Source organism: Takifugu rubripes, chromosome 20 (assembly GCF_901000725.2).
Source record: "Takifugu rubripes chromosome 20, fTakRub1.2, whole genome shotgun sequence".
In the NCBI taxonomy this organism is placed as follows: Eukaryota; Metazoa; Chordata; class Actinopteri; order Tetraodontiformes; family Tetraodontidae; genus Takifugu; species Takifugu rubripes.
Genome location: NC_042304.1, coordinates 7,374,374 through 7,399,778, shown reverse-complemented (window position 1 = coordinate 7,399,778; position 25,405 = coordinate 7,374,374). Strand labels below are relative to the sequence as shown.

Below are 25,405 nucleotides of genomic sequence, written 5' to 3'. Positions count from 1 at the left end.
GCTTGTGTGGTATCCCCATGACGAATGGAGTATGTCTGCCAGCCTGGCTCTGAAGCAGCAGCCTGAGCCCATTTACAGAGTCTGGATAGTCAACAATCCTGACTCCATATCTGATCTTTGAAAGTGACATTATCCGGTAGGCTTTCCACCAGTCTCATCAGCTGTATCGGATGGGCTGATGTTTCGCATTTTGTATGATTTTCATGATCGGCCATTATGTCTTAATTCAGAGATCTGATCTATAATGTCCTCGCTGTTTTGAGACGATTTGTAGACGTTGCATAGATTTCTGATGGAATTTACCTGTCTCATTTACTTCCACAAAGCCTCTCGGCACCGACATGTTTGTTCGCTAGTGTTGAGTTAAGTTTCAAAAAACCTAAAACTCTATGGAGATGTAAAAAATGCAACACCACACTTGAACAAATAAGGCATGATTGTTTTGCTGTAAACAAACAAAGGAAATTGGCACGTCTCATTGGTTTAGAGGTGTTTTCTTAAATTTTTGTGCCATTTATGTTTTGAGCGCCGTCTCTATGTAAAGAACATTAAAGGTTTTGGAATCTAGAATAAGTCAGATATGTCCTCCAGAGGACTAGTTGGCATTTTCAGTTTAGTCAGCTTCAGGCAGAAATTGTCAAGCCATGACAAGAAAAAGGCTTTAGAATATTTTTTGATACTCAGTAAACAGTACACCAGTGGATGCAGTCAATAAACAACTAATTTAAATCACTATATTGCCCCCTTACGTGATCAGATTGTGATCTGTTATTGGTTCCATTAAAATCACTAATTGGCGGTCGGCCACAAAAATCCTGATGGTGCAAAGACTATTATCTGGGGTAAATTAAAGAGGCTTTTATTTTTTTTACAAGGACTTCCTGACTCAGATGACACTCTGTAACAGGAAATAACACCATTTTCACACTTCCTGTAATGAAATGACTTTTTTGTAAAGTGGTTAGCAATTCTTAAAAATCAGCTGACCCACTATTCTGTTTTTAAGGCCTCTGCCTCATTAGCTAGGAGACGTCCTCTTTGACACGTGGCAGCTTGAGACAAAATCCAATGACAACATTTGAACAACCTCTGCCAATGAATAACTGTCTTCATTAATCTGTCGCACAGAAAACAGCAGCGCCTTTCACGCTGTGCCGTGTCATAGCGCTTAATAAAGGAGGAGAACACCACCGTTTTTGTTTAGTATTGCGCTAGCATGTGGTGCGTGAAGAGCGCTGCAGACAAATCTCTGGCAGCTCGTAGGCGCACAATAGCCGATGTGTCTGGGGATGAGTGTTTATTGGTGGGCAGATAGTTGCGCTTTGTTGTCCTTATCAAGGCTCATTTCTGTTTCTCTGCACATCCGGCTGCCCTATTACCACCGGCGGGTTTTAAGGCTGGTGTCTCAACATTTCCTGATTTTTAATTTTTACCAGCACGGCATACTGTGGGAGCCCCCACAACTTCCTCGACACACACACACACACACACACACACAGAGCTGATTCGGAGATACCATAGGTGGAAATTATTACACACAGTGGTTGAAACATGGATGTGTTGTCATGTACTTTAACTCACTATCATAATGAGAATGATGTATTTTCAGTAAATAAAAATTAGGCATTTTTATTTAAGGGACTTCTTCTTATTAATAGATATTATAGCTGATTTCTTCTGGCTTTAGCTTCAGATATAGGCTCAGAAGTTGTGTCCTAATTGATTTCAGCCTTCCCAGTGGCCAACATCACATTTGTAACCTAGTAACTAACTAAAGGCACGCCTGCTCTAACGGCCATTCAGGTCTTATTTATACAGAATAATAAACACACAGAACAAATCAACAATATACTTTGTCAATTGTTGAGTTGTGCAGTCACCGACATGCAAATGTTATGAAATGTTGACGGAAAAACAGGTTGTTGTGCAATATAGTTCTTGTTTTGGCCACAACAATGCTGAACCCTTGTGTCATTGCTCCTAATAATGCGATCGGAACTTAAAGTGCAGTAAAGCTGATAGCACAGAGACGGAGCAGAAACACTCAATCACACAAGTGTTGAGCAAGGCCGAAGTGTCTGGCAGATTCGTCACTTTCTAACCATTTGTTTTTTGTCTCTTGCAGCTCTGCAGTGCATGGACAATAAGGCCCCTTGTGTTAACAATGCGACGTGTGTGACATTGAACAACCGCACCGAATACTGCAGGTGAGACCGACTGGCTGGGCCGTTTCCTCTCAGCCTGATTCTGCTAATGAAAACACAGCCTCAGAGAGAATGTGGCGATCATTGGATGTGAAGGGAGAACAGCAACGCGGAGCCAAGTCTGTTCACGGGAACATGAGGATTTGTGGAGTTGCAGAATAGGGAATGAAAGACTGCTCTGTCTGACAAAGTACACCAGCACTGGGAACAATACCAATACACACACTTCCACTTCCAAGATGTTATTTAGGACATTTGCTTGTGGTGGGGGGTAGGTACTTACTCTTCTGGAGCAGTACTTCTAATACAGCTACTACTATTAATGACCTTCTAACACTTTGCCTGAGGTTGATAATGTTACAACTTAAAATACATTCAAAGTCAGTTTCTTCCCTTTTTGTGGTGCAGTTATACCATAAAGTAGCTTTTGAGTGTAAAAGAGCAATGGACTGTTTGATGTGTAGCATCAACTTTCTGGCCCCTTAGCTGGAGTTTGTAATTAAGACCGTGCTATCGTTATAATTGCGCCTGCCACTCCTAAGCCCAACAAAAACACACCATAACTGTTCCACGAACGTGCTCATATTTCACCCAATGTGATGTGAATCACGCCGAGTGTCTGTTCCCAGAGCTTTTGGAATTTCAACACTTGGCTCCTTCTGTAAATAGGAGGAGAGTGAGCAGCATTCATTTGGTGGGTGTTTGACATTCTCTCCATCTAATTGAAGGTCAGAGTGAAATGCACCTGTACCACAGGGGCAAGTGCCAGCATGTATTCCCTGTTTATGTGACCAGTTATTATTATTATTATTATTTGGTCGTCCTTAAATGTGCCAGGTTACAAATTAGTTTTACACTGGGTTCTATTGTGCCTAAGATGAACCCAGAGATGTGAAACTTTGTTGAAGTTGAATAACAAAATAAGTAAAGTGCATGTTAAGAATAACTGCCAAAAAAGCTAAATAATATCAATTTATTTCTAGAGGAATGGTTTGCGGCAATTCAGTTTGTATTTAATCGTCAGCTGCCTTGTATTCCTCTCAGGATGATCCTGGTGATAAAAGAATGCCCTCTTGCCCTGCAGAAACACAGAAAGGAGCCTCTCAGTTTAGAAGAGTCAGCTGACAGCGCACAGGACTGTTGTTAGACTGATTAAGTCAGGCCATTTGGATAGTAGACATCTCTCTCTCACTCTCTCTCTCTCACACACACACACACACGCACAGACACACTGCAACATTTTGCAACTCTCTGGCCCACTTTGGTGTATCTGCACTGTGGTGCTGGTCAAAAGGATCATTGTCTAATAATCTTATTATGTGTACCAGTGTATTAAAGACCACCGATTGTAAGTAAACAGCCACTTAGCCAGTTTGGATTGGACCAGGCTAATTCTGTCAGATTTGATCAGACGGGGAGTAAAAGATCTCGCTTGAGCCTACACCTACATTTTGGGTGTTATACCAATAGATACTTGAGTGGTTGTTGAATTGTTAGGAACACTAGTGTTTCTCACTGGTGACTCAATACATTAGTGTTTGAAAAAATGCAAGAAATGGGTGTACCCAATCAAAACCATGGATTTGGTGAGGCTGGTAGCTGTTTCAGTTTGATATCTGGAAACCGATCTGCTTTAGACTGTAATTGAAAACAGGATGAACTTCTATGCATGTTTTAATCTGCCCGCTTGTGTCTGGTGCCTTGTCTGTGGAGGTCATATCTCGATGACGAGATATAACACCTAGACCTTTTCGCAACATTCAAATGATTTTCCAGAGAGGAACTGGAGACAAAAAGACAAGAAAAGTAACAAGATAAAGTTTTTGTGCCCATATTACAGATTGGAATAGTGCCAGTCTGAGAAAATCAATTGAATCCGTGCTGAAATTTGTGTTTGGTGTCTTTTTGGACACAAAAGTGTTGTGAAAGAGCGTTAAAACAAGGGTGAGGTCGACAAGCTAACTACCAGCAAAGGGTGCAGAGAAGTCGTCTAACCGGTGACACTACAAGCCGACGGTCTGATTCTGTGTGGATTTGCTGTTGTCACAAGTGTCTGTGGTGCATTACTCAATGAAAATATCACTGTGAAGTCATTCCTGACAAGGTGTCACAGTGTTGGCTGGAGAGTTCATGAAATTAGTAAGAAATCTCATTCACTTTCTAAAAAAAACATTGACGTGACTTTGAAGACGCACACGAAAAACCACCAGAGCCCTAGCTGTTCATTTAAATGGAATATTAATGGGACACGTTCCCCTGAAAACCTCAAACTGTTTAAGGGGACATTTGTCAATTTGCATGACTTGCAGATTTGCACAGACTTTGCTTGATATTTCGATGGAAACCAGGCTGGTGACCGGGCCAACTCAGAGGATGGAGTTAAACTAACTATCCGCCCTGCCAGGGTTTCTTCTGTGTAGCAATGATATAGTTTACAATAGTTCTGGTGCTGTTTTACTGAGGATCATTGGATGCAATACAGTCTCCGAGCTGGAGCTGGAGCTGGAGCTGGAGCTGGAGCTGGAGCTGGAGCTGGAGCTGGAGCTAACTGTGGACACTGAGTGAAGGTAGTGAGAGCACAGATGTGAACAGATGTGCTGTGATCCACTCAGCATGAGGTTTTATTGGACTTTCTCAAATACACCTCCATCACTTACCGCATTGAAACGCTTTTGTCAGCCTGGAGGTGTCAGGGACGACATCAGCGACTGCCCCAAGTGCATCGTTGCAGTCAGTCTGGAGCACTTAACACAAATCTCATGGCATCAGCTTTTGCTTCTCTCACAGCCGTCCTCATGGTGCAACCGCCTTGCCTTTCACATTCAGCCAAAAAGAGGACCTACTTAAGAATGTGAGAAAGAGAGTCGGCCCGTTTGATCTGACAGGGAGAATTTGCCCAAAGGGCAGCCAGCGCAAGAAAAAGGGCCATGAGTAAAGAAGATGTCTATTTCAGGTAATCTGAGGAGGAGTAACTTGGAGCGTTGGGGGCTGGGGCAGAAAGGAGAGTCCCTTCTGTCTTGTTAGCGCCCCTTCATCAAACGCTCTCCCCTAAGCTCACTTGAGGTCAAGGTTTTACACGTGTGATCGGGACATAACTGATGAGAAGCTTTAATCCCTTTCCCAGAAACTCTTTATTCTGCTCTTTGTGCATTTTTGCTTTAACTGTGTCGAAGGGTTGCTGTTGTTAAGTCCCGTCCCCTTTTGAGGGCTTAACCTAGAGCCATTTCCTAATGATCGCTCTGCAGCAACATGGCGGTAATCTTAGATTTGAGTGTTGGGGGGAAATAAGTGTAAGCATCGATGTTTTTTCTGATAAACTGATGTTTAATCCTCTTGTGCTTTTATTTCCACCACTACACCTACACTAAACACGCTTATCCTGGTTAAACAGGCAAATATGTAAATTAATTTAAAACAAAGAGCATATGTGTGAGTAAGAGGATGGGATTGCAGTTACTTCCTGCCCTTTCTGCAAACCAACAAGTGGAACTGAAGATGCGGTCCAGACTGGAACCACAATGATAAGAGTTTCTTTGTGCTGATGTTTATGTTCGTGTGTCTGGAAAGTCAGGGACAAGTTCACATGGCAGCACAAAAATGTTTGAAGCAAAGTAATTATGTTAGGTTGAGCCTGAACCAAGTAGTTTATTGACAAGCCTTTGATAAACAATGAATTATTTGTTCTGGCCGAGGGGTTTCGTTTGTGAGAAATCTGGGTGGAAGTAAGGGCCACGTTACGTTAGAAGAAATAACATCAGGTATTTTGGTTAAGTCAAAGTCAAAGGACTCGTAGAAGCTGCTCAGAGAGGGAGCGAGGGGGGAGCTGGCAGTACACTGGGGAATCTGACAACCAGACCATAAGCCCACACACAGTATGGTGACAAGTGGCTGCCCGTCACACATCCAGTCTGAGGTCATGCAGGCGGTTCCGACACTTAGTCAATCTGAATACAACTCAAAAGAAAATCCAATTTCAAACAAGTACCCACCCATATATTCAAAGATTTCTAGGGTTTGACTTTTAATAAAGCTGACAGCTAACCAAAGTAGTAATAAATTTAGAATAGATTATATTGTTCTCATTTGATCAGTGAATCAGTGACTGTGGGCACGCTGCTGTTTTAGATAATGAGGATTTATAGGGAAGGAGATCTATTATTAGGCATTCCACTTAAAACTACCACAGTAATGGGATAATGACAGAACAGCGTAGTAGGCTCATGTAAAAATAGTCTTCTTTAACTTGTCTTTAAGCGTAGTTTGTGATTTTACCACATGTTACCCGAGCAGACTCCACCCTGCTCTGCGTGACTTTATTCAGTCTGCACAGATGTTTTTTAGCCTGTCTAGCTTTCTTTTTTTCTCCCATTCTTTTGCTTCAGCTCCAGTGTAAAAAAAAGAAAGAAAAGAAAAAAAGGCCTTTTCTCTGGAGCGCTCGCTCTCAAGACATTTACTTTCAATTTTTTGGCCATTTAAAAATGAGAGACGGAGCAGAAATGAAATGCCAATATCAGAATTACTAGGCTAAAATTATACACTGCATTGTAAATAAGCAGCATAAAGTTAAAAAGGAAGAATAGTTTTTAAAGGCAGCTACTAACCCAAGTCCTAGAACCTGGGGCATCTGATCCTACTCTCCAGGGGGCTAATGTGAGGCCTGTCGTGGCTACTTTTGGTACTACGACTGAATCCACGAGCAAATTCTGCTGTGATGCATTTTAATACCCTAGTGTAGCTTCCACCTGGTCATCAGGATGGTTCTGCGGTCTCATTCCAGGAACCCTCTTGCGTCACTCCTTGACTTAGACATTATAAAAGCAGGGCTGTTGCAGGAGATCACTGTTCCATCTGTTGGGCTGAGCAGTGCAATCTCACCCCTGCCGCCTGCTGTCAAAAACTCTCCCTGGCTAGTTGAGGAAAGTCAAAGGAATGCCATAACAGTCGACATCCCATGATGCTTGATAATGTCACACTTAACAGCTCTTTGTTGGGACAGATGATAATGACGACAATAGAAAATAGACGTTATTTTGCCATTAATCGGCAACCAGCAGGCATTGTGAATAAACTTCAGATAAAAGTGTTTTGGATTTTGTTAGCAACATACCAGACTGTAGACTAGATCACCAGTGCTCTGGCCAAGTTTATGCTCTAACTCTTTGTCCTTCACCCGCAGGGAGAGCAGGATGAAGTTATTAAGCTGAGACTAGAGCAAAGGTTTGAGGAGGAGGTGTCTGTGGGTTTAGAAGAGGAAGCTGGAAAGGTGGGAGGGGAAAATTGTTACAATAGTCGGGCAGAATAAGGGCTCAAGGAAGGGGGGTGTAATGGGAGTGAAGGGGAGCTTAGACAGAGTAATAAGAAGGTGGGAGACATTATATGAATGAGTGAGAATCGACATACTCCCCTTTGCTCGCAGCAGCCCCGCCGGCCAGCCATGACAGGCAGAGGTCGGCAGGAGGTAGAGGAGAGAGAAGGAAGGAGAAAGAGGGTGCAGAGAGGGAGGGGTGCGCATGAAATCGGGGCTGCTAATGTGAACCAGCTGTAGAAACCTGACACTTGGTGAGTGGGTTTGCAAAGAAAGGTGGAGGAGTGAGAAACAGAGGGGGAAAGGGCTGCAGGACACAGCGCGGTGAAAGAAGAGGGAAAAAAAAGTCCAGTCTGGTTTAAACAAAGAAGACCTTAAATTATTGGGCTGCATTAAAATGATAATTGATTAGAAAGTGAGGGAACAGGATCTGTAGTGTGTCAAAAATAAGCCGGTGCTTGTGTTGTGTTCAGGGACATGCTGGTGAGCCAGTGTTAAATAGTCTCTTCCTGAGTGAGACACCACTCCCTGGCATTAATGTGAATTATGCACAGCCCTGCCTGCTGCTCTGATACAGCCCTGGGTTAATAATGACCTCTATCTTCCAGTGAAACCTGAAGGACAGGGCAGTATCGTTCCCTGACGCTCTGGCATGTGGGTCTGTCAACACTGGTTAGAGACAAGAATTTAATAGATGTTGGTCTGCGTGTGTCGTGTCAGCACTTGGACTTTTTTTTTTTTAACATATTTTATATGCTACTAGTCTTGGGCTCTATAAGCTGCTTTTGGTTATATAAATCTTTCTTCTTAAATTAAACACTACATCAAAGCACCAAAGGTTTTGCATTAGCTGAGATATAAACGTCTCAAATGACCCCGGTCTTTACAGTGACAGTGTGTAAATGTTCTCAGTGAAACACAAACCTGGCATTAACTCAGACACAATGAGCTTTGTGTGACAGCTTCCTAATGTGATGCGTGTCCCAGGCCAGTGGGCCATGTCATTATTCCCCTTCAAGGGGCGTAGAAGAAAAAAATAGCAGTTTTTATCTCCACAATGGCTGTCTGATGGTGACATCCTGGACAAATGCAGCACTTGTGTACTTGTGCGTGTTTCAGATCGTGATACTCTTGTTTTGGGAATCGAGGATGTGCGTGATTGGAATAATTGACATATGTTTGAGTGCAAATTGTATCCAGATGGGTTTCATTTCTGAAGGGTCAGCGGGTGACTCACAGGTCTCTCAGTCATGAGATCCATAAAATCTGCCTGGCATGATCCACAATTGTCTTTTTTTCCCCATGTCCTCAAAGCCAAATTCATTCAAGCTGTTTTAGGGCGGAGTGTCCAGTAATAGACTGGGTCCCTGAATATGAAATAATTCACTTCACGTGTTACCTAAATGTATCAGATTTCTGCCTTATTGTGGCCCACAGAACGTGTGGGTTGAAATGGTTGAATTGTCTGTGCATGTGTCCCACCTCGTGTCTCCTCTCTGCTCTCTTGTTACCTGAGCGCCCCGAGGGAGGCAGGTTTAGGGGCCTGTGAAAGAGGCAGCGAGTGGCTTTGTCACCCACAGTCTCCAGACAGTGTGTCTGCCATGTGCCACACCTACACGGGCACACACTGCAGCAGGTCATTGAGACAAACGTCTTGATGCCATTTCTGTGCTGATTCAGCACTTGTCCAGTTGCCTTCACATACAGGGAAGTCATGAGCCAAATTGTGAAAGTACAGAGGAATAGAAAGTGTCAGAGAAACCATTGTCGATCATTACACACTGAGGAGGGGATTTGTTGTGTAATGTTGTAATTTCCACTACGTGCTTCGGCATCTGGTTGACTTTCCTGAAAAATAGGTCAAGGAAAGACCAGCGAAATCAAAGTGTTTTCCATTGGAGATGTGATGGATGTTTAGATGGAGATCTTTTCACTTGTTTTTAGTTTCAGTAGGGCACAGTCAACAACTTCCAGATTCTTCCACCTCCTCCTTCTGCTTTGTCATCACTAACCCCAGTATAACCCCACCACCAACCAGAACTTCCTCTTTCTGCTATAGCTACTGTGAGCTGAACTCTCAGGGTGGCTCAACAAACAGCTCAATGACTTTGTATGTATTGAGGTATACTTTATGCAAATATTCATAATTTTTGTTTTAAAATAATGCCTAGATCAAGGCAGTCAAACAGTGTATTGCACAATAGTGTTTACTTTGGTATGTCTTCTTCTTTGATGTGTGTCTAAGCGCACTACATGAATGTGCATGTGTTAATTTTAGAGCCACACTGTCTGATGTGGGTTCAGCTTGTGCACATGACTGAAACTCGTTTTTTTGTTTGTCTCTTTGTCAGGCACAACTAAAGACACTTGCCTTCTCCTTATTTCATCCTTCTGCTTTATTTCCTGTCTCTGTGTGGTTGCTTAAATGGTGGTGTGCTTTTGTTTGGGTCCAGGTGTGCTCCAGGGTTCCTGGGCGAGTACTGTCAACATAAGGACCCCTGCCAGCCTGGATACTGCCTGAACGGAGGGAACTGCTCCGTGTCCATGTCAGCGGGTGTGCCTGTGCCCGGCAGCGCCACCTGCTCCTGCCCTCTTGGCTACGCTGGCCAACATTGCCAAATTCCCCAGAACTCCACGTGTTACCCCAACAACCCCTGCGCCAACCGTGGCATCTGTACACTTCTGCCCTTTGACAAGTACAAGTGTGAATGCGCAAGAGGGTGGACAGGTAAGAAGAAAATCATTTAGAATGCCCCTTTTATGCCTATTTTTTTAAATATAAGAATCCAGGATTATGGTGTGATAATCAAAAAGCCCATATAAGTAACACCGAGGGTACCCAAAATACTAATGGCTTCCCTTAATTATTTCAGGGCCTGGCTGTGAATACGAGGACAGCTGTCTGTCAAGTCCCTGTGCCAACGGAGGAACCTGCAGCACTTTGTCTGGTGGCAGCTACACATGTTCATGTCTCCCTGGTTACACCGGTCGTCACTGCCTTAATGACACAGACGAATGTGCAGCCACGCCATCAATTTGCCAGAACGAAGGCACGTGTATCAACACTCGGGGCTCTTACAAGTGAGATTTTCATAATGGTGTATGAAAAATGTAACTTTATCCACTGACAAGACTGATGAAAATAAATATCTACCCCAAAGGTGTATGTGTGCCCTGGGGTTCACTGGCAAACATTGCGAAAGCTCATACATCCCATGCTCACCTTCGCCATGCCTAAATGGAGGCACCTGCAATCAGAACTCTGAAACCAGTTACTCCTGTCACTGCCTTCCAGGTAAGAAGCTTCTGCATAATGACTACTTTTAAACTCAAAATTAACATAGTGTTGTAAAAGTTGACCAGATGCATTCTGGTGCCTGACAAAGAAAATCCTGGAGAGACAAATTTCACTTTTCAGTCAGCAACACATAAAACAATTTTTGTTGACATCTGGTCATCAATCAAGGCCTTAACATCAAATTATGCGTGGAGTGATTCATTTAGTGGTGCCCAAAATGCACAGCTCCGATAACATACCCACAGTGGGTAGATTAGCCATTTTGATTAGATTTATCTTTCACTGATCCTCCCACTCTATTATGCTAAAAATTGTGCCTCAGAATGGGATATTTATAGATGTTTATGATGACTGAAGGTTGGCTTGGTGTGCCTCGATTATCAAACAACCTATTAACAGTATATGCTCCACATCAGCGGGTATGAAGTCATTATGCCTTTTATCTGGATATGCAAGAAAAACTACGGTAGTAAAATGCTTGTTAATGACAGACGGATCAGACTCACTTTATTTATAGTACATTGGTGCACTTTATGTGATGCAGGAACTCATCCCAAATTGTTACATTCTGCTGTTTGCGCTCCAAACATTGCCTGTGTTTTAGTGTACACTCCTCTATCAGGCTATTCCAGTGAACAATTAAGCTCATAAAAACAGAGCTGCTGTTTAGACACCAACAGGATATGTTGTGATACTTGGGTACTTGAGTAAGGATCGGATTACTTGTCCTTTTCTGTGGACACACAGGTATGATTGAAACAATAAATAATCGTTTCTTATCATTCATACCAGGCTTCAATGGGACAAACTGTGAGAACAACATTGACGATTGCCCCGGTCATCAGTGTGCCAACAGAGGAACCTGTATAGATGGTGTCAACACCTATAACTGCCAGTGCCCTCCAGAGTGGACAGGTATTGGGAACTGGTATATCCTGACCATAAATAAAATGAGGGTCCTGGCATACTGCAGGGAATATTTGACTTCCAAATGTGACAAAGTTGTATGACTGTGACTGTGTGTGCATGTTTATTTATGCCATTGGCAGTGAGATGGAGTAAATATTTGTATTGTATTCAGAGATTGCATCCTTCCATGTGGCTTGTATTAGTATCCTTTCAACCATTCCACACATGAGGTCTGTTAATAAAAACACAAGGCGTGTCCAAGCTAACAAAGTTGTGTGATAAAAGCAAGCTTTCCATTTACCCAGGTGACTTAAGTACACTGACTTTCCTGAACCTGTCATCAATTTATCCTTTATTTAGCATTATCCTTCCAAGGCAAACAATATAGATGTAATTTGACATTTTACATTCATGTTAAGGTAGAAGTTAGAAAAAGATCTGCTTGGGGTTTTTCTGCACAAAATATGTGGGGGTACGCTTGATTTATGCTGTGACGTCCTAGGCAGGGACATGGTTTAAATTTCCGTCCTCCTCACCCCCTTGCATACATTTCTGTCCACAGGCCAACACTGTACAGAAGATGTAAATGAGTGTCACCTGCAGCCAAACACCTGCCAGAATGGAGGGACCTGCAGCAATCTGTTTGGGAGCTACGTCTGTGTGTGTGTTAATGGCTGGAGTGGGCTCGACTGCTCTGAGAATATCGATGACTGCGACACAGCAGCATGTAGTCCAGGCTCCACGTGTGTCGACCGCGTTGCATCTTTTGTCTGTCTCTGCCCCTATGGAAAGACAGGTAGGCCTCAAAGAACAAACTATTTGTAGAAGTGTCCTATATGACTTATTTTAAATAAATGTTCACAATCGATTTCATATCGTTTCACTTTCTTGCTCCTGGCAGGTCTGCTGTGCCACCTTGATGATGCTTGTATCAGTAAACCCTGTAAGGGGGGCTCGAAGTGCGACACCAACCCCATCAGTGGCATGTTCAACTGTAACTGTCCGTCTGGATATACTGGCAGCACCTGCAGTATAGACAGAGATGAATGTAGCATAGGTAAGTAATTAGAAAGTCTAAAACAACACGTAAAACTACAACTCTGCATCTCCAGATCCAATTGAGTTGAGCCATTTTTCTTCTGTTCATCAACAGGGACCAACCCTTGTGAGCATGGTGGTCAGTGCGTCAACACCGAAGGCTCCTTCACCTGTAACTGTGCCAAGGGTTATGCAGGACCCCGCTGTGAACAGGACGTCAATGAGTGTGCTTCCAACCCCTGCCAGAATGATGGCACATGTCTCGATCGCATTGGCGACTACTCCTGCATTTGCATGCCAGGTATATTATTCGAGATATTAGTATTTTAAATAAAATGGCAGCTTTGAAATTGTCTTAATGTTTGTGCTTATTCTCCTTTTAATCATTTACTGATATGATTGCAGGTTTTGGGGGGACTCATTGTGAGAATGAGCTGAATGAATGTCTCAGCTCGCCGTGCCTGAACCGGGGTAAATGTCTGGACCAGGTCAGCCGCTTCGTCTGCGAGTGCCCAGCAGGTACAGTTCCATTGGCCCTGTGTTTATTGACTTTTTGGTTTATTGGAACACCGCTTTTCCATTGTGTTGTGTTTTATTGTTTACAGGCTTCAGTGGTGAAATGTGCCAGATAGACATCGATGAATGTTCAAGTACACCCTGTTTAAATGGAGCCAAGTGCATCGACTTGCCAAATGGATATGATTGTGAATGTGCTGAAGGTAAACAAGCGTTGTCACCTGTTTACTTTTACAGTGCAAGTTTCAATTCTTGTATTATTTGTAATCGTGCATAATGTAATAGTTTGGCACGGAACCACTTGAGTTCAACCATGTTTGAGCCAGGAATATGTCTGAAATCCCACCAGGAAAACTGTTCTTCTTTTGTGAGACTAATTCTCTGCATTCAGGCTTTAAGGGTCTGCTTTGTGAGGAGAACATCAATGACTGTGTCCCAGAGCCATGTCACCATGGCCAATGTAAGGATGGTATTGCCACCTTCTCCTGCGAGTGCTACGCTGGATACACAGGCGCCATCTGTAATATCCAAGTGCAGGAGTGCCACAGTAATCCATGTCAGAATCGGGGGCGCTGCATCGACCTAGTCAATGCCTACCAGTGCAACTGTCCACCTGGAATCTCAGGTAGGTTCACAGTTAAGTTGTTTTCCTGCAATAATTAGCTCAGTTAGGCCTTGGGATTAATTTAGCCTGTTCTAAATGGGGGGGGCAAGACCATACTTTTCTCTGTTAAGTTTTAGCGTGAATTGTGATCTCTTCAACAACCCTCTTAACACCTGAAGGGCTATATGTCATCTGTATGTGTATATGGATTGGTCTATAGTGAACTTATTGTTTTACTCGATGAAGGCTCTTTCTAACAAAATACATTAGCTGTACAAACCTCTAGGTTAGGGTTAGGGTTAGGGTTGTGACAGGCTGTTAATATCATAGTAGTCACAATCCTCTGTTTAGCTGCACTAACTCTACAGATTCCTGCATTTGTCAGTTTATAGAAATACTGATGCATAGTACTGAATATATTTACTATACTTTTATGTCCTTGCTATAAAAAAACTGGTGTCTGACAAGCTTCCTATATTCTAATGTTCCTCCTTATCTATGGCAATTTGTCTTTGTATCCCAGCAACTTCTGTTCACTTAAACACTTCTATCTTTTCAACATCTTGTTGCTCAAATGGCATTAGCTTGTAGCAGGACACTAGTCAGTGTCAGTGCAAGCCTCAGTTATTCTTCTGCCTGCATAAAATGTAATGTAGGGTTTGACTCCCTCTAGTGGAGAATGAGGGGAACTTGTTTTTCTTTCAGCCACTTTGCCAGCTTCATACAGTATGTAACGCTGTGGCCAAAACACGATTGGAGTCTGTATTCCTCATATAGGGATACAGACTCTGGTGAGCCAGTTTTCTGTGCCTGGTAGTCGCAATTGGCGCTGTTTACTTATCTAAATATTTCTCAATAAATTGTGTAATTAAGACAAATTAAATTGTCTCTGAATTTTGTTAGGGGTAAACTGTGAGATCAACGAAGATGATTGTGCCAGCAATCTCTGCGTGTACGGCGAGTGCCAGGATGGCATTAACGAGTACAAATGTGTGTGTTCTCCAGGATATACAGGTATGTTTTGCATGGTGGACCATTAAGATAAATATAACGACCAATCAGAAATTATGCAGATTTAATTAATTAATGTTTATCTATCTTAAACAATGTTTTATTTTGCTGATGTACATGGCTGACTCACTCTAAATTGTCCTCTCTTAGGGGATAAATGTGATGTTGATATCAATGAATGCAGTTCAAACCCTTGTATGAGTGGAGGAACCTGTGTTGATAATGTCAATGGGTTCCACTGCCTGTGCCCACCCAGCACTTATGGTCTTCTGTGTCTGTCTGGGACCGACCACTGTGTCGCCCAGCCTTGCGTGCATGGGAAATGCATTGAACAGCAGAACGGGTAAATTAAAGAGATTTTTATTGACGAGAGCCTTGTGAAATTCCCAAATTCAGACTTTTGTTCTAGTGTAGTTTTATCATTTATGATCCATGCAATTAGCTTGCTTTTATCCTTACTGCAGCCACGATTGAACATTTAGAACTCATGTGTATATGTATCTTGCATGAAGTTACTTTTGTCAGTGTGAAGCTGGCTGGGTGGGACAACATTGTGAGCAAGAAAAGGATGAGTGCCTGCCTAATCCATGTCAGAACGGTGGCAGCTGTTTGGACCGCCATAATGGCTTCACTTGTGTGTGTCAAGCTGGATACAGAGGTAAATATAATAATAATCTATAAATTCAGTAACTGATTGATTTATTTACTATTTAAATAAAATGTATAATTTCCTTTCCAATTAGGTGTGAACTGTGAGAAAAACATAGATGAATGCACTTCTGGGCCCTGTCTGAACCAAGGCATTTGTATAGATGGACTCAACAGTTACACCTGCCAGTGTGTTCCGCCATTTGCTGGTACGTGCTAACGACATGTCCAATGGTGCTGCCAACGTATACGCATGCACAGCAACCATCACGATCATATTGTAGTTAATAGGTTTTTAAACATTTCCACTGCCCGAAACAGGAGAACACTGTGAGGTGGAGCTGGATCCCTGCTCCTCACGTCCATGTCAAAGGGGAGGAGTGTGTCTTCCGTCTGCAGATTACACATATTTCACCTGTCGTTGCCCTGCTGGATGGCAAGGTTTGTGTTTATCTGCGGCAATGAGTGTCTTTTAAATCGGTCAAATAGGAATTACTATAAATGACTAATTTTAATGACACTCTGTGCTCAAAAATGCAGGTTTACACTGCAGTGAGGATGTTAACGAATGCAAAAAGAACCCTTGCAGAAATGGCGGCCACTGCATTAACAGCCCAGGCAGCTACATTTGCAAATGTCCATCCGGATACAGTGGACACAACTGTCAAACAGACATTGACGATTGTTCACCCAGTGAGTTTCTCTTGCATGTACTATCAGCTTTGTCATCGTAAAGTTTCTGGTGGTAATGATCTCAAACATCTAATGTGTGCAGCAAGATGATGCTTTCACAGGGTCACCATTTTCCTTTGGGTTACTCTCGGCCCGTGGGATTACTTCTCTGCTACTTTTAATTTATACTTTGTTTCTTCTGCTCTAGACCCTTGTCTGAACGGAGGCTCCTGTGTAGATGACGTTGGAAGCTTCTCTTGTGAGTGCCGCCCTGGATTTGAAGGCGAGCACTGTGAGATCGAGGCGGACGAGTGTGCCAGCCAGCCCTGCAGGAACGGTGCCATCTGCAGGGACTATGTCAACAGCTTTGTCTGTGAATGCCGCCTGGGTTTTGATGGAATCCTTTGTGACCACAACATCCTTGAATGTACCGAGAGGTGGGACACAGAGCTTCCTTTTTGTAATGCATTTCCTAAAAATGATAAAATGAGTAAATTCAGGGTAGAAGTTTATTAACAACAGTTTCTCTCACTACCTCTTTGATAAATTATGTTATTTCTGAGTATCTCGGCACTAAGTCACAGATCGATTCTCTCTTTAGCTCCTGCCTGAATAACGGGACTTGCATCGATGACATCAACACCTTCTCTTGCCGTTGCCTTCCTGGATTTTTTGGGACGTTCTGTGAATACGAGCAAAATGAGTGTGACTCTCAACCCTGTAAAAATGGAGGCACCTGCACGGACGGCCTGGGCACCTACCGCTGCACTTGCCCAGCGGGATACAATGGACAGAACTGTCAGGTAAAGAGTGTGTCAATAAGTTATGGCTGTTTTTTTCAGTGTAAAACCTAATTTCAACCTTATTTTTCTTTTTGTTTTTAGAATTATGTGAACCTGTGCCGTCAGGTTCGCTGCCACAATGGTGGCTCCTGCTCTCACACAGGGGCAACTTCCTGGACCTGCCATTGTACAATGGGATGGACCGGACCATATTGTGATGTCCCCGACATGTCCTGCCGGGACTTTGCTGCCAGGAAAGGTGAGTGAATTCCATTTTTTATTCTACTTTTCAGTTTCTCAGGATGGAGTAGAAATGATTCAAGGAGAAATTAGTCAATATGTTCTCTTGTATGGTTTATTGTAGGTTTGGAAGAGGAAAACGTGTGTAAGAATGCCGGCCGTTGTGTAAATGTGGGCAATTCCCACAAATGTGAGTGCCAGCCAGGCTATACAGGAAGTTACTGCGAAGAGATGGTTGACGAGTGCAAATCAAACCCGTGTCGCAACGGAGCAACATGCAAAGACTATCAGGGCACATATGAGTGCATAGTAAGTACATTCAATGCATTTCTGTCACATTTGCTTTTTTGGGTTCCTCGTGCCAGGAGCTCACCTGTCCTCCTGTAATTGATTCAGTGTAAACCAGGCTACCAGGGTGTAAATTGTGAATATGAGGTTGATGAATGCCACTCTAAGCCTTGCCTCCATGGCGGAACCTGTATTAACCTCATTAACCGCTTCACCTGCGTCTGCCCATCTGGAACACACGGTAAGTGCATATGTAGTTGGATTTACGGTTTAACTCTATTTAGATGAAGGAAGATACTTCGCCTATGGGGCTTCTGGAGTTTCATTACTGCAAGCTGTGCGATCTGGCTTTGGTTGATGATGAAGTGACGTCTTTCTATTTGCTCACTAGGGGTCCAATGTGAGGTGAATGTAGATGACTGTGCCCCCAAGCCCGGCTCCTGGGAACCTCGCTGTCTGAATGGAGGACAGTGTCTTGATGGTATAGGCCGGTACACCTGCTCCTGCCCTCCTGGGTTTGTTGGAGAACATTGTGAAGGGGATCTAAATGAATGCTTGTCTGGGCCCTGCCACGCGACCGGCAGCCTCGACTGTGTGCAGCTTGTCAACGACTACCAGTGCCGTTGCCGCCTGGGGTACACAGGTAGAGAGATATTTGCTTTTTTCTGTACAATAGTATTAACATTTTTTTAACATTATTTATTAGAGTCTATAGTCTCTAAGTACTGTAAATGATAACAAATAAATTTCCTCACATCATTCCTCCAAAAATCAGGTCGTCACTGTGACTCCATGGTGGATCTGTGTCTGTCCAAGCCATGCCGCAACGGGGGTGTCTGCTCCATGAATATGACCTCAGTGCACGGCTACATGTGTTCTTGCCCACCAGTACGTGTATTGTTTTATATTTGAGCTTTTAAAATAACATGGTTTCAACGGACTTTGCTTAAAAAAAATAATTTCTTAATGGCACAAGGGCTCTGAATTGCAATCATTTGTACTATACTACACTATTATAACTAATTGTTTGTACATATTTTGAGTTATTTCAGTATAATAATCTGGACAGTTGGTAGTTCAAGCGCCTCTTTACAGTCTTTCCTCTCCACACGCTTATGTTTCCTCTGACTAACCGCTGCCTCCTTCTCTTACTCTCATGCTTGCTTTTAAAGGCCGCATCATAGCTCAGGTATAGTAGAGAAACTGAAGATACATAGAAGCTGGACATGTATTAGTTTGTTTTATTAAACATGAGTATCAAGCGTTGGCCCTTTATGAAGGCACACCAAAGATAACCTTTATTTTGGATACAGTTATTATGACACTCCAGTAACATTTGTTATGCTGTCATAGGGCTTCATTGGATTCAACTGTGGTGAAATCGAAGGATACACTTGTGCAAAGCTACATTGCCAGAATGGAGGGCGCTGTGTGGAGTCTGCTGGCGGCCACCTGTATTGCCAGTGTCAGCAAGGCTTCAGTGGTGCCCACTGTGAGAATAGTCAGTGGTGTCCTTGGCCCTGCCAGAATGGAGGAACCTGCATGAAAGACTCGGCTAACCCAGTCCAGTACAGCTGCCACTGTCCCAATAATTTCTCTGGACGATACTGTGAGAATAATGTTGTCGGGTCAGGACCCAGCACTTGCCCCTACCTGCAGTGCAAGCATCATTCAGCGGATAAAGTGTGTGATGCCCAGTGTAACAACCACGAATGTGACTGGGATGGAGGAGACTGTTCGCTGAATTGGAAGCAGCCGTGGTCGAACTGCACAGCCAGTGTTTCCTGCTGGGATCTCTTTAAGAACGGACGTTGTGATAAGGAGTGTGACAACCCAGGGTGCCTCTTTGATGGCTTTGAGTGCCAGAAACACAAAACCTGCAAGTATGTGTACTCATGGCTGGTACTATTACAATGACATCTAAACAGCTAAATCCACATTCACATCTCCTGCTTATCTTGCATCATTTCAGGTATGAAAAATACTGTGCAGATCACTTTGGCAACAAAATCTGTGACCCTAGCTGCTACACAAAGGCTTGTGGCTGGGATGGTCTGGACTGTGCTGGTGACACTCCCGCTAAAATAGTGCCAGGTACTCTGGTTATTGTGGTCCTGTTGCAACCTAAGGAGCTACTTGGAGATTTGAGGGGTTTCCTGCGTTCACTGGGAGCCCTGCTGTACACCAACCTGCAGGTTAAGTTGGATGAAAATAACAAACCAATGGTGTACCCTTACTTCGGAGTGGAGAACCATGGACAACAACTCAAAGGGAGCCGGAGCAAGCGTGAACTGGAGAAGGAAGTTATCGGGTAAGGTTAAACACTGCCATCAGCTGTTAAGTATCAGCACTTTTGAGTTAATAGCTGAAATTCCTGACTTATTTTGCATTTTCCCATGCAGCTCTGTTGTGCACCTGGAAATTGATAACCGTAAATGTTCTGAGAGTTCTGGTGAATGTTTCTCCAAAACTGAGGAGGTTGCATCCTTTCTTGCTGCTGCACACATCAAGGCTGACCTGCCTTATCCTCTAGTGTCTGTTAACAGCAGTGAGTTATTCGTTCCTTATTGCAAACTCAAGATGCAACCTGAGCATGAGATCTGTGCATGATTTGACAAAACATGATCTACATTGTTGGTCCTATTCTGAGGTGGAAATCACTTATCTTCCTTCCCTCCAGGTCCTGCAGTTCCTATACGGGAGACCCATATCTTACCATACCTGGTGGGAGTGTCTGTGGTGATTTTACTGCTTATCGTGGTGCTGGGAATGCTAGCAGCCAAGAGGAAGCATAAGCATGGTCTACTGTGGCTGCCTGATGGCTTCATGGCCAATAAAAATGACAAAAGGAGAGAACCTGTTGGACAGGATGACTTTGACCTCAAGTGAGTGAATACACACAACATATAATTACTCCTGGGTGAGAGCTGATGTTTGAACACTATTCCCAGAAACTTTAACAGCTGGGCGCTGAGTAAGCATTGTGTTAAGAACACCATGTTTGCCCTACCCAAAAATTATTGCGCTAAAATGTTGCCATCTATGTTTGTTTTTCATCATATTAGGAATTTCAAGACGCAAGATGGTGCAGTGTTAGATGGTGGCCAGAGTCAGAGATGGCTAGAAGATGAGGTACCACCCAGGAAACCAAGAGTGAGTCTACACACACACACACACACACACACACACACACACACATACATACATACATACATACACTTGAATTTGTATGGGAATTGGTTAGTTGTTACTTCATCTTCTGTTGCCTGTTGTAGCTTGAAGGAAAGCCCTTGCTGCCTATGGCGATGGATGGGGGTGTTGATAGACGAGAGTGGACCCGGCAACACCGCAAGGCAGCTGACATCTCCCTTACGCCCCCACAAGCTGAGCTGGATTCAGATGGTGTGGATGTAAATGTCAAAGGACCCGGTGAGACAAATGCCCATCCTAAGATCTATCCTATTAACTATCCTTCATTCCTTTTATTAATGGATTTCTCTTCCTTCAGATGGCTTCACGCCACTAATGCTGGCATCGCTTCGCAATGGCGGTGTCCTAGACTGCAACCTTCATGGGGATGAGGAGGAGGAGAGCGGTGGAGATGAACCAGGCTCAAGTGTCATTTCAGACCTAATATCTCAGGGGGCCTCATTGATTGCTCAGACTGACCGTACGGGAGAAACCGCGCTCCATCTGGCTGCTCGCTACGCCAGGGCCGATGCTGCTAAACGACTTCTGGATGCCGGAGCTGATCCCAACGCTCATGATAACATGGGCAGAACTCCACTGCACGCTGCTGTGGCTGCTGATGCTCAGGGGGTCTTCCAGGTAAGATAATTGTCTGCTTAGATAAGCTGCCCTAATTTGAATATTTTCCAAGTATTCGTCACAGCTCACATGTCTGCACCTTCTCTTAGATCCTGATCCGTAATCGTGCTACAGAATTGGATTCCCGCATGAATGATGGCACTACGCCGCTGATCTTAGCAGCCAGGTTAGCTGTGGAGGGCATGGTGGAGGAGCTAATCCACTGCCACGCTGACATCAATGCTGTAGATGACCACGGTACGTATCTGTATATATATTAACTGTCACCCACACCGGAAATTCCGAAAATGCTTTTGAATGGGTAGGATTGGGCGACTCATCCAGGGGTGGACCCTCCCTTCGCCCATTGATTGTGTACCCTCCCCGTGACCCCGAAAGGGATAAAGCAGTGTCAGATGTAGATTTGTGTTCTTCTCTGAATGTGGTAGCTATTGTGGACGACTAATTGTTTTAAATATGTTGTTCATTTTGTAAAAATAAGTTTTTGCATCGTTGTTATTAATGACAGTTCTTGTGGCAACGTGTCTTTGTTCTTTCTCTCTAGGAAAATCTGCTCTCCACTGGGCAGCCGCTGTCAACAATGTGGAGGCGACACTTGTGCTTTTAAAGAATGGAGCCAACCGCGACATGCAGGACAACAAGGTGAGTTCAAATGCTGTCATGAATAGAGTCTCACACTGTTGTCCCTGACTGGTTGTGTTAATGATAATTAGTGTAACTCAGTGGGGGTAGCGCTCCTGAATTCAGCAACACTGAGTATTTGTTGTCTATTGCTTTTATAATACTGCAAAGAGACTTTTATATTACGATACTTACCATATGTCCCTATCCACAACTGGATTTGGCCAAAATGGGTCACGTTTTATGATGTTCTGATACATATCAATCACTTGTTTCCTTCAGGAGGAGACGCCACTCTTTCTAGCAGCCAGAGAAGGAAGCTTTGAGGCAGCTCAGGTTCTCCTGGACCACTATTCCAACCGTGACATCACCGATCACATGGATCGGTTGCCTCGTGACACGGCTCAAGAGCGTATGCACCACGACATAGTGCGCTTGCTGGACCAATACAATGTGGTACACAGTCCACACAACGGGCCTAATCTGATGGGCGGAGCAGGAAACCCCTCCATGATGTGTGGAGCCAACGGCGCAGGCTTTATGAACGTGCGATCGGGGGCACAGGGAAAGAAGAACCGGCGAGGTGGTGGGGTAACAAAGGTAGGGGGTGTTGGTGGGGGACCCAAAGAGCTGAAAGACATGAAGTCGAAAAGAAGAAAGAAGCCCACTGGAGTAGAGGGGCCTGGAGCTAGTGCAGGGGCCGGAGGAGCAAGTGGAGGAGCCGCTGCAAACGGGGTCAATGCGAATGGTGTAAAGACAGCAGGAGCGCTACCAGAGAGCTCTGTCACAATGTCACCTGTGGACTCTTTGGAATCTCCTCACTCGTTCCTAGGAGACGTCTCGGGCACAGTCTCCACCACAGCAAACTCTCCTCCCCTGCTGAGCAGCCCAACTACCAGGCCTATGCTTCCGCCGGTCAGCCACATGCTGGGTCAGCAGCAGGGCTGGGTGGGCACGACCAAGCACCCCTACAGTGACCACATGTTCAGCCTCATACCTCACCAGATAGGGGGATCTCACACAGGCATGGGTCACAGTCGGGGTCCGATGTTTACACCAATGAATGTCACCATGAGCAGAGAGCAGCTGCCGCCCATCGTCACATTCCAGATGATGGCCCCCGGAGGAGGCCAAGGCATGCTGAAGCAGTCTCAGACAGGACAAGTGCAGGTGACGCAGTCCCAGAACCAGAGCCACTCCCAGCAGGGGCCGGGCCACCTCCACTGCGCCCAGAGCATGATGTACCAGATGAACGAGCAGATGGGCATTGGACACGGGCTCCCCCACACCGTACAGCACCCTCACACCATCGGTCACGGACACGCCGGGATGGAGGGGCAGTCTCGCCAGCTGCCCTCCTACCAACCCATGCAGAGCCCCGTGGATAAGTATCCCACACCTCCTTCCCAGCACAGCTACACCACCACTGGCTCAGAAGGCACCACCCCCGGCCACTCTGCCCATCCACCCAGCGAGCATCCCTATCTCACCCCCTCTCCGGATTCCCCGGACCCTTGGTCGTCCTCTTCGCCGCACTCTAACTCGGACTGGTCGGACATCACCACCAGCCCCACCCCTTTGGGGAACCCTCACCACACACTGCCGTCTTCACACCGCACACACATTCCAGAGCAGGTGCAGCTGCAGCCCCAGTCCCAACAGATTCAGCAGAGCTCCCAGCAGCCTCAGCTGGGGAACATGCAGGTGATTGCATAGGCGGCGCCGAGGAGCGCAGCCACGGACTGACTGTGAGGTTCTGCGTAGACGAACAACACAGTAACTCTTGTTAGTTGTCTTTGTTCTTTGTCATTATAATCAGTCCGCTTCTATGTTTTTCTCGTCGTTGCACTTAAGAAAATGTATAGTTTGTAGAACATTGCTGACTATCATTAGTGAGTTTCAATACCAAAAGCCACGGAGTCAGCCGTCGGTCACGGGTTTACCGTGTGGTACCTTCAGTCCCAACGGAACGTTGTTTTCGTCATTCGACTGTTTTCAGCAGTCGGCACCCGAACACAAACTGTTGCTTGACGGATCGCCAAAGTGTCACCGACCAGACTGCTCTGATGGACACTGAGATGGGGCAGAGAATGTTCTGCATTAATCTTCTTCTATGGAGGACAATACTTGTTCTGTTACACACTATCCTCATTTTTATGATGAGCCTGCCACTATAAACTCATCATTTTACTTTTGTTTTGTTTTTTTAACACAATGACACATTCAGTTGACCCCTTCAGTATATTTGAGTCTGTAAATGCCTATTTGTATCCCCCCACCAGTCATGCATATTTTGATGGTTGAAAGTGGGAATTTTGTTGCATGGTGAAGAGGAGAGAGAGTCACGGATTAAAAAAGAAATGCATTTTAATGCAAGTTGTTACTAAATTGCTCTTACACTGCAAACGCTGAATGTTAAAAAGCTGCATGTTGCCACATGTGCCTGAGCTTAGTTACTGTTGACTGGGAAACCAAATCGGAATAATGGGTTGTCACGACAGATGATGTCTCTATAGTGTTGAGGGATTCCTACAGAAGCTTGATGAACTTTATGCAAGTACATACATTTGTTGTTGTGTTCTGATGTACATAGATTTACAGTACAGCGCGTTATTACTTGGCTAGGATGTGACAAAATGTCTGTTTCAGTTCATTTCTCTTTTGAATGTTACCGAGGTGCCCGCTTTTGTCCTTCAGCACCACTCCTTAAACCGGTTTTGCCGTCTGCTTTTTTTACAATCAGTGTATGTGCACACCTTTTTTACTTGCCATGATTCATTATCCCGGATGCAAGCTTTTTTCTTTTTTTTTTGTCTTCCTTGATGTTAACGTCATAGTTTCATTGGACTGCTTCGTGAACACGATCTTTGATTTATAATACTTTACAGAAGAACAATGGTGTCACCAAGACCAAAATAGTTTTCATGCCAAATATTTGAACTTTGCCGACTTGTGGATGGTTGCCATCATTTTGAAATTTTTGAGTTTTACACATCACACATTACTCCTAGACTCTGAACAAACTGTGATCTTAATGTCTCTTGATCTGTACTTAATGAAGTTTTTCCCAACACATGCTGTACAGTGAGGTGTCAGCATTTTATTTGATAATCATACATCTGCTCCCGTTTATATGCAAGTTCTCGTGTTTATTTTTTGCATATATATTTTTTGTACTTAACCAAATAACCATACATTACGTTATATGAAGTAGTTGTCAACATGTTTGTATAAGGTAGAACTAAAACTGATGACAACAAGTTGTCTGTTGGAAAAATAAAAATCAAACAAATCTGCTTATTAAAATAAAATTAAAATCTAAGTATATTTTTTGCATTTATATGTCTGCATTATTCAAATATACTGTTCTGTCAACATGTTGAAGAAGGTTCTCTAATTCTTTTGCATGAAAGCTCAACATCACGGTAGCAACAACCATGA

The 25,405-nt window shown here is 44.1% G+C and overlaps 1 protein-coding gene across 1 annotated transcript in view; it reads left to right on the top strand.

Moving 5' to 3' along the window:
• The window catches only part of notch2 (notch receptor 2), a 29,951-nt gene extending 4,612 nt beyond the window's left edge, over positions 1-25,339 (top strand). The window contains exons 2-35 of the mRNA XM_011614639.2: positions 2,126-2,207; positions 9,963-10,237; positions 10,383-10,590; positions 10,671-10,804; positions 11,600-11,722; positions 12,279-12,512; positions 12,618-12,773; positions 12,870-13,055; positions 13,160-13,273; positions 13,360-13,473; positions 13,662-13,895; positions 14,778-14,888; positions 15,036-15,228; positions 15,398-15,543; positions 15,629-15,742; positions 15,855-15,974; positions 16,074-16,226; positions 16,414-16,642; positions 16,807-17,008; positions 17,090-17,246; positions 17,352-17,536; positions 17,624-17,756; positions 17,907-18,158; positions 18,291-18,403; positions 18,869-19,398; positions 19,488-19,826; positions 19,918-20,063; positions 20,196-20,400; positions 20,581-20,668; positions 20,791-20,944; positions 21,024-21,343; positions 21,433-21,580; positions 21,888-21,985; positions 22,247-25,339. Of these exons, the coding sequence (XP_011612941.2) occupies positions 2,126-2,207; positions 9,963-10,237; positions 10,383-10,590; positions 10,671-10,804; positions 11,600-11,722; positions 12,279-12,512; positions 12,618-12,773; positions 12,870-13,055; positions 13,160-13,273; positions 13,360-13,473; positions 13,662-13,895; positions 14,778-14,888; positions 15,036-15,228; positions 15,398-15,543; positions 15,629-15,742; positions 15,855-15,974; positions 16,074-16,226; positions 16,414-16,642; positions 16,807-17,008; positions 17,090-17,246; positions 17,352-17,536; positions 17,624-17,756; positions 17,907-18,158; positions 18,291-18,403; positions 18,869-19,398; positions 19,488-19,826; positions 19,918-20,063; positions 20,196-20,400; positions 20,581-20,668; positions 20,791-20,944; positions 21,024-21,343; positions 21,433-21,580; positions 21,888-21,985; positions 22,247-23,680 (7,430 nt within the window). The 3' untranslated portion in view covers positions 23,681-25,339. The remainder of the gene's footprint in view (positions 1-2,125; positions 2,208-9,962; positions 10,238-10,382; positions 10,591-10,670; positions 10,805-11,599; positions 11,723-12,278; positions 12,513-12,617; positions 12,774-12,869; positions 13,056-13,159; positions 13,274-13,359; positions 13,474-13,661; positions 13,896-14,777; positions 14,889-15,035; positions 15,229-15,397; positions 15,544-15,628; positions 15,743-15,854; positions 15,975-16,073; positions 16,227-16,413; positions 16,643-16,806; positions 17,009-17,089; positions 17,247-17,351; positions 17,537-17,623; positions 17,757-17,906; positions 18,159-18,290; positions 18,404-18,868; positions 19,399-19,487; positions 19,827-19,917; positions 20,064-20,195; positions 20,401-20,580; positions 20,669-20,790; positions 20,945-21,023; positions 21,344-21,432; positions 21,581-21,887; positions 21,986-22,246) is intronic.
• Positions 25,340-25,405: the final 66 nt, after the last annotated feature.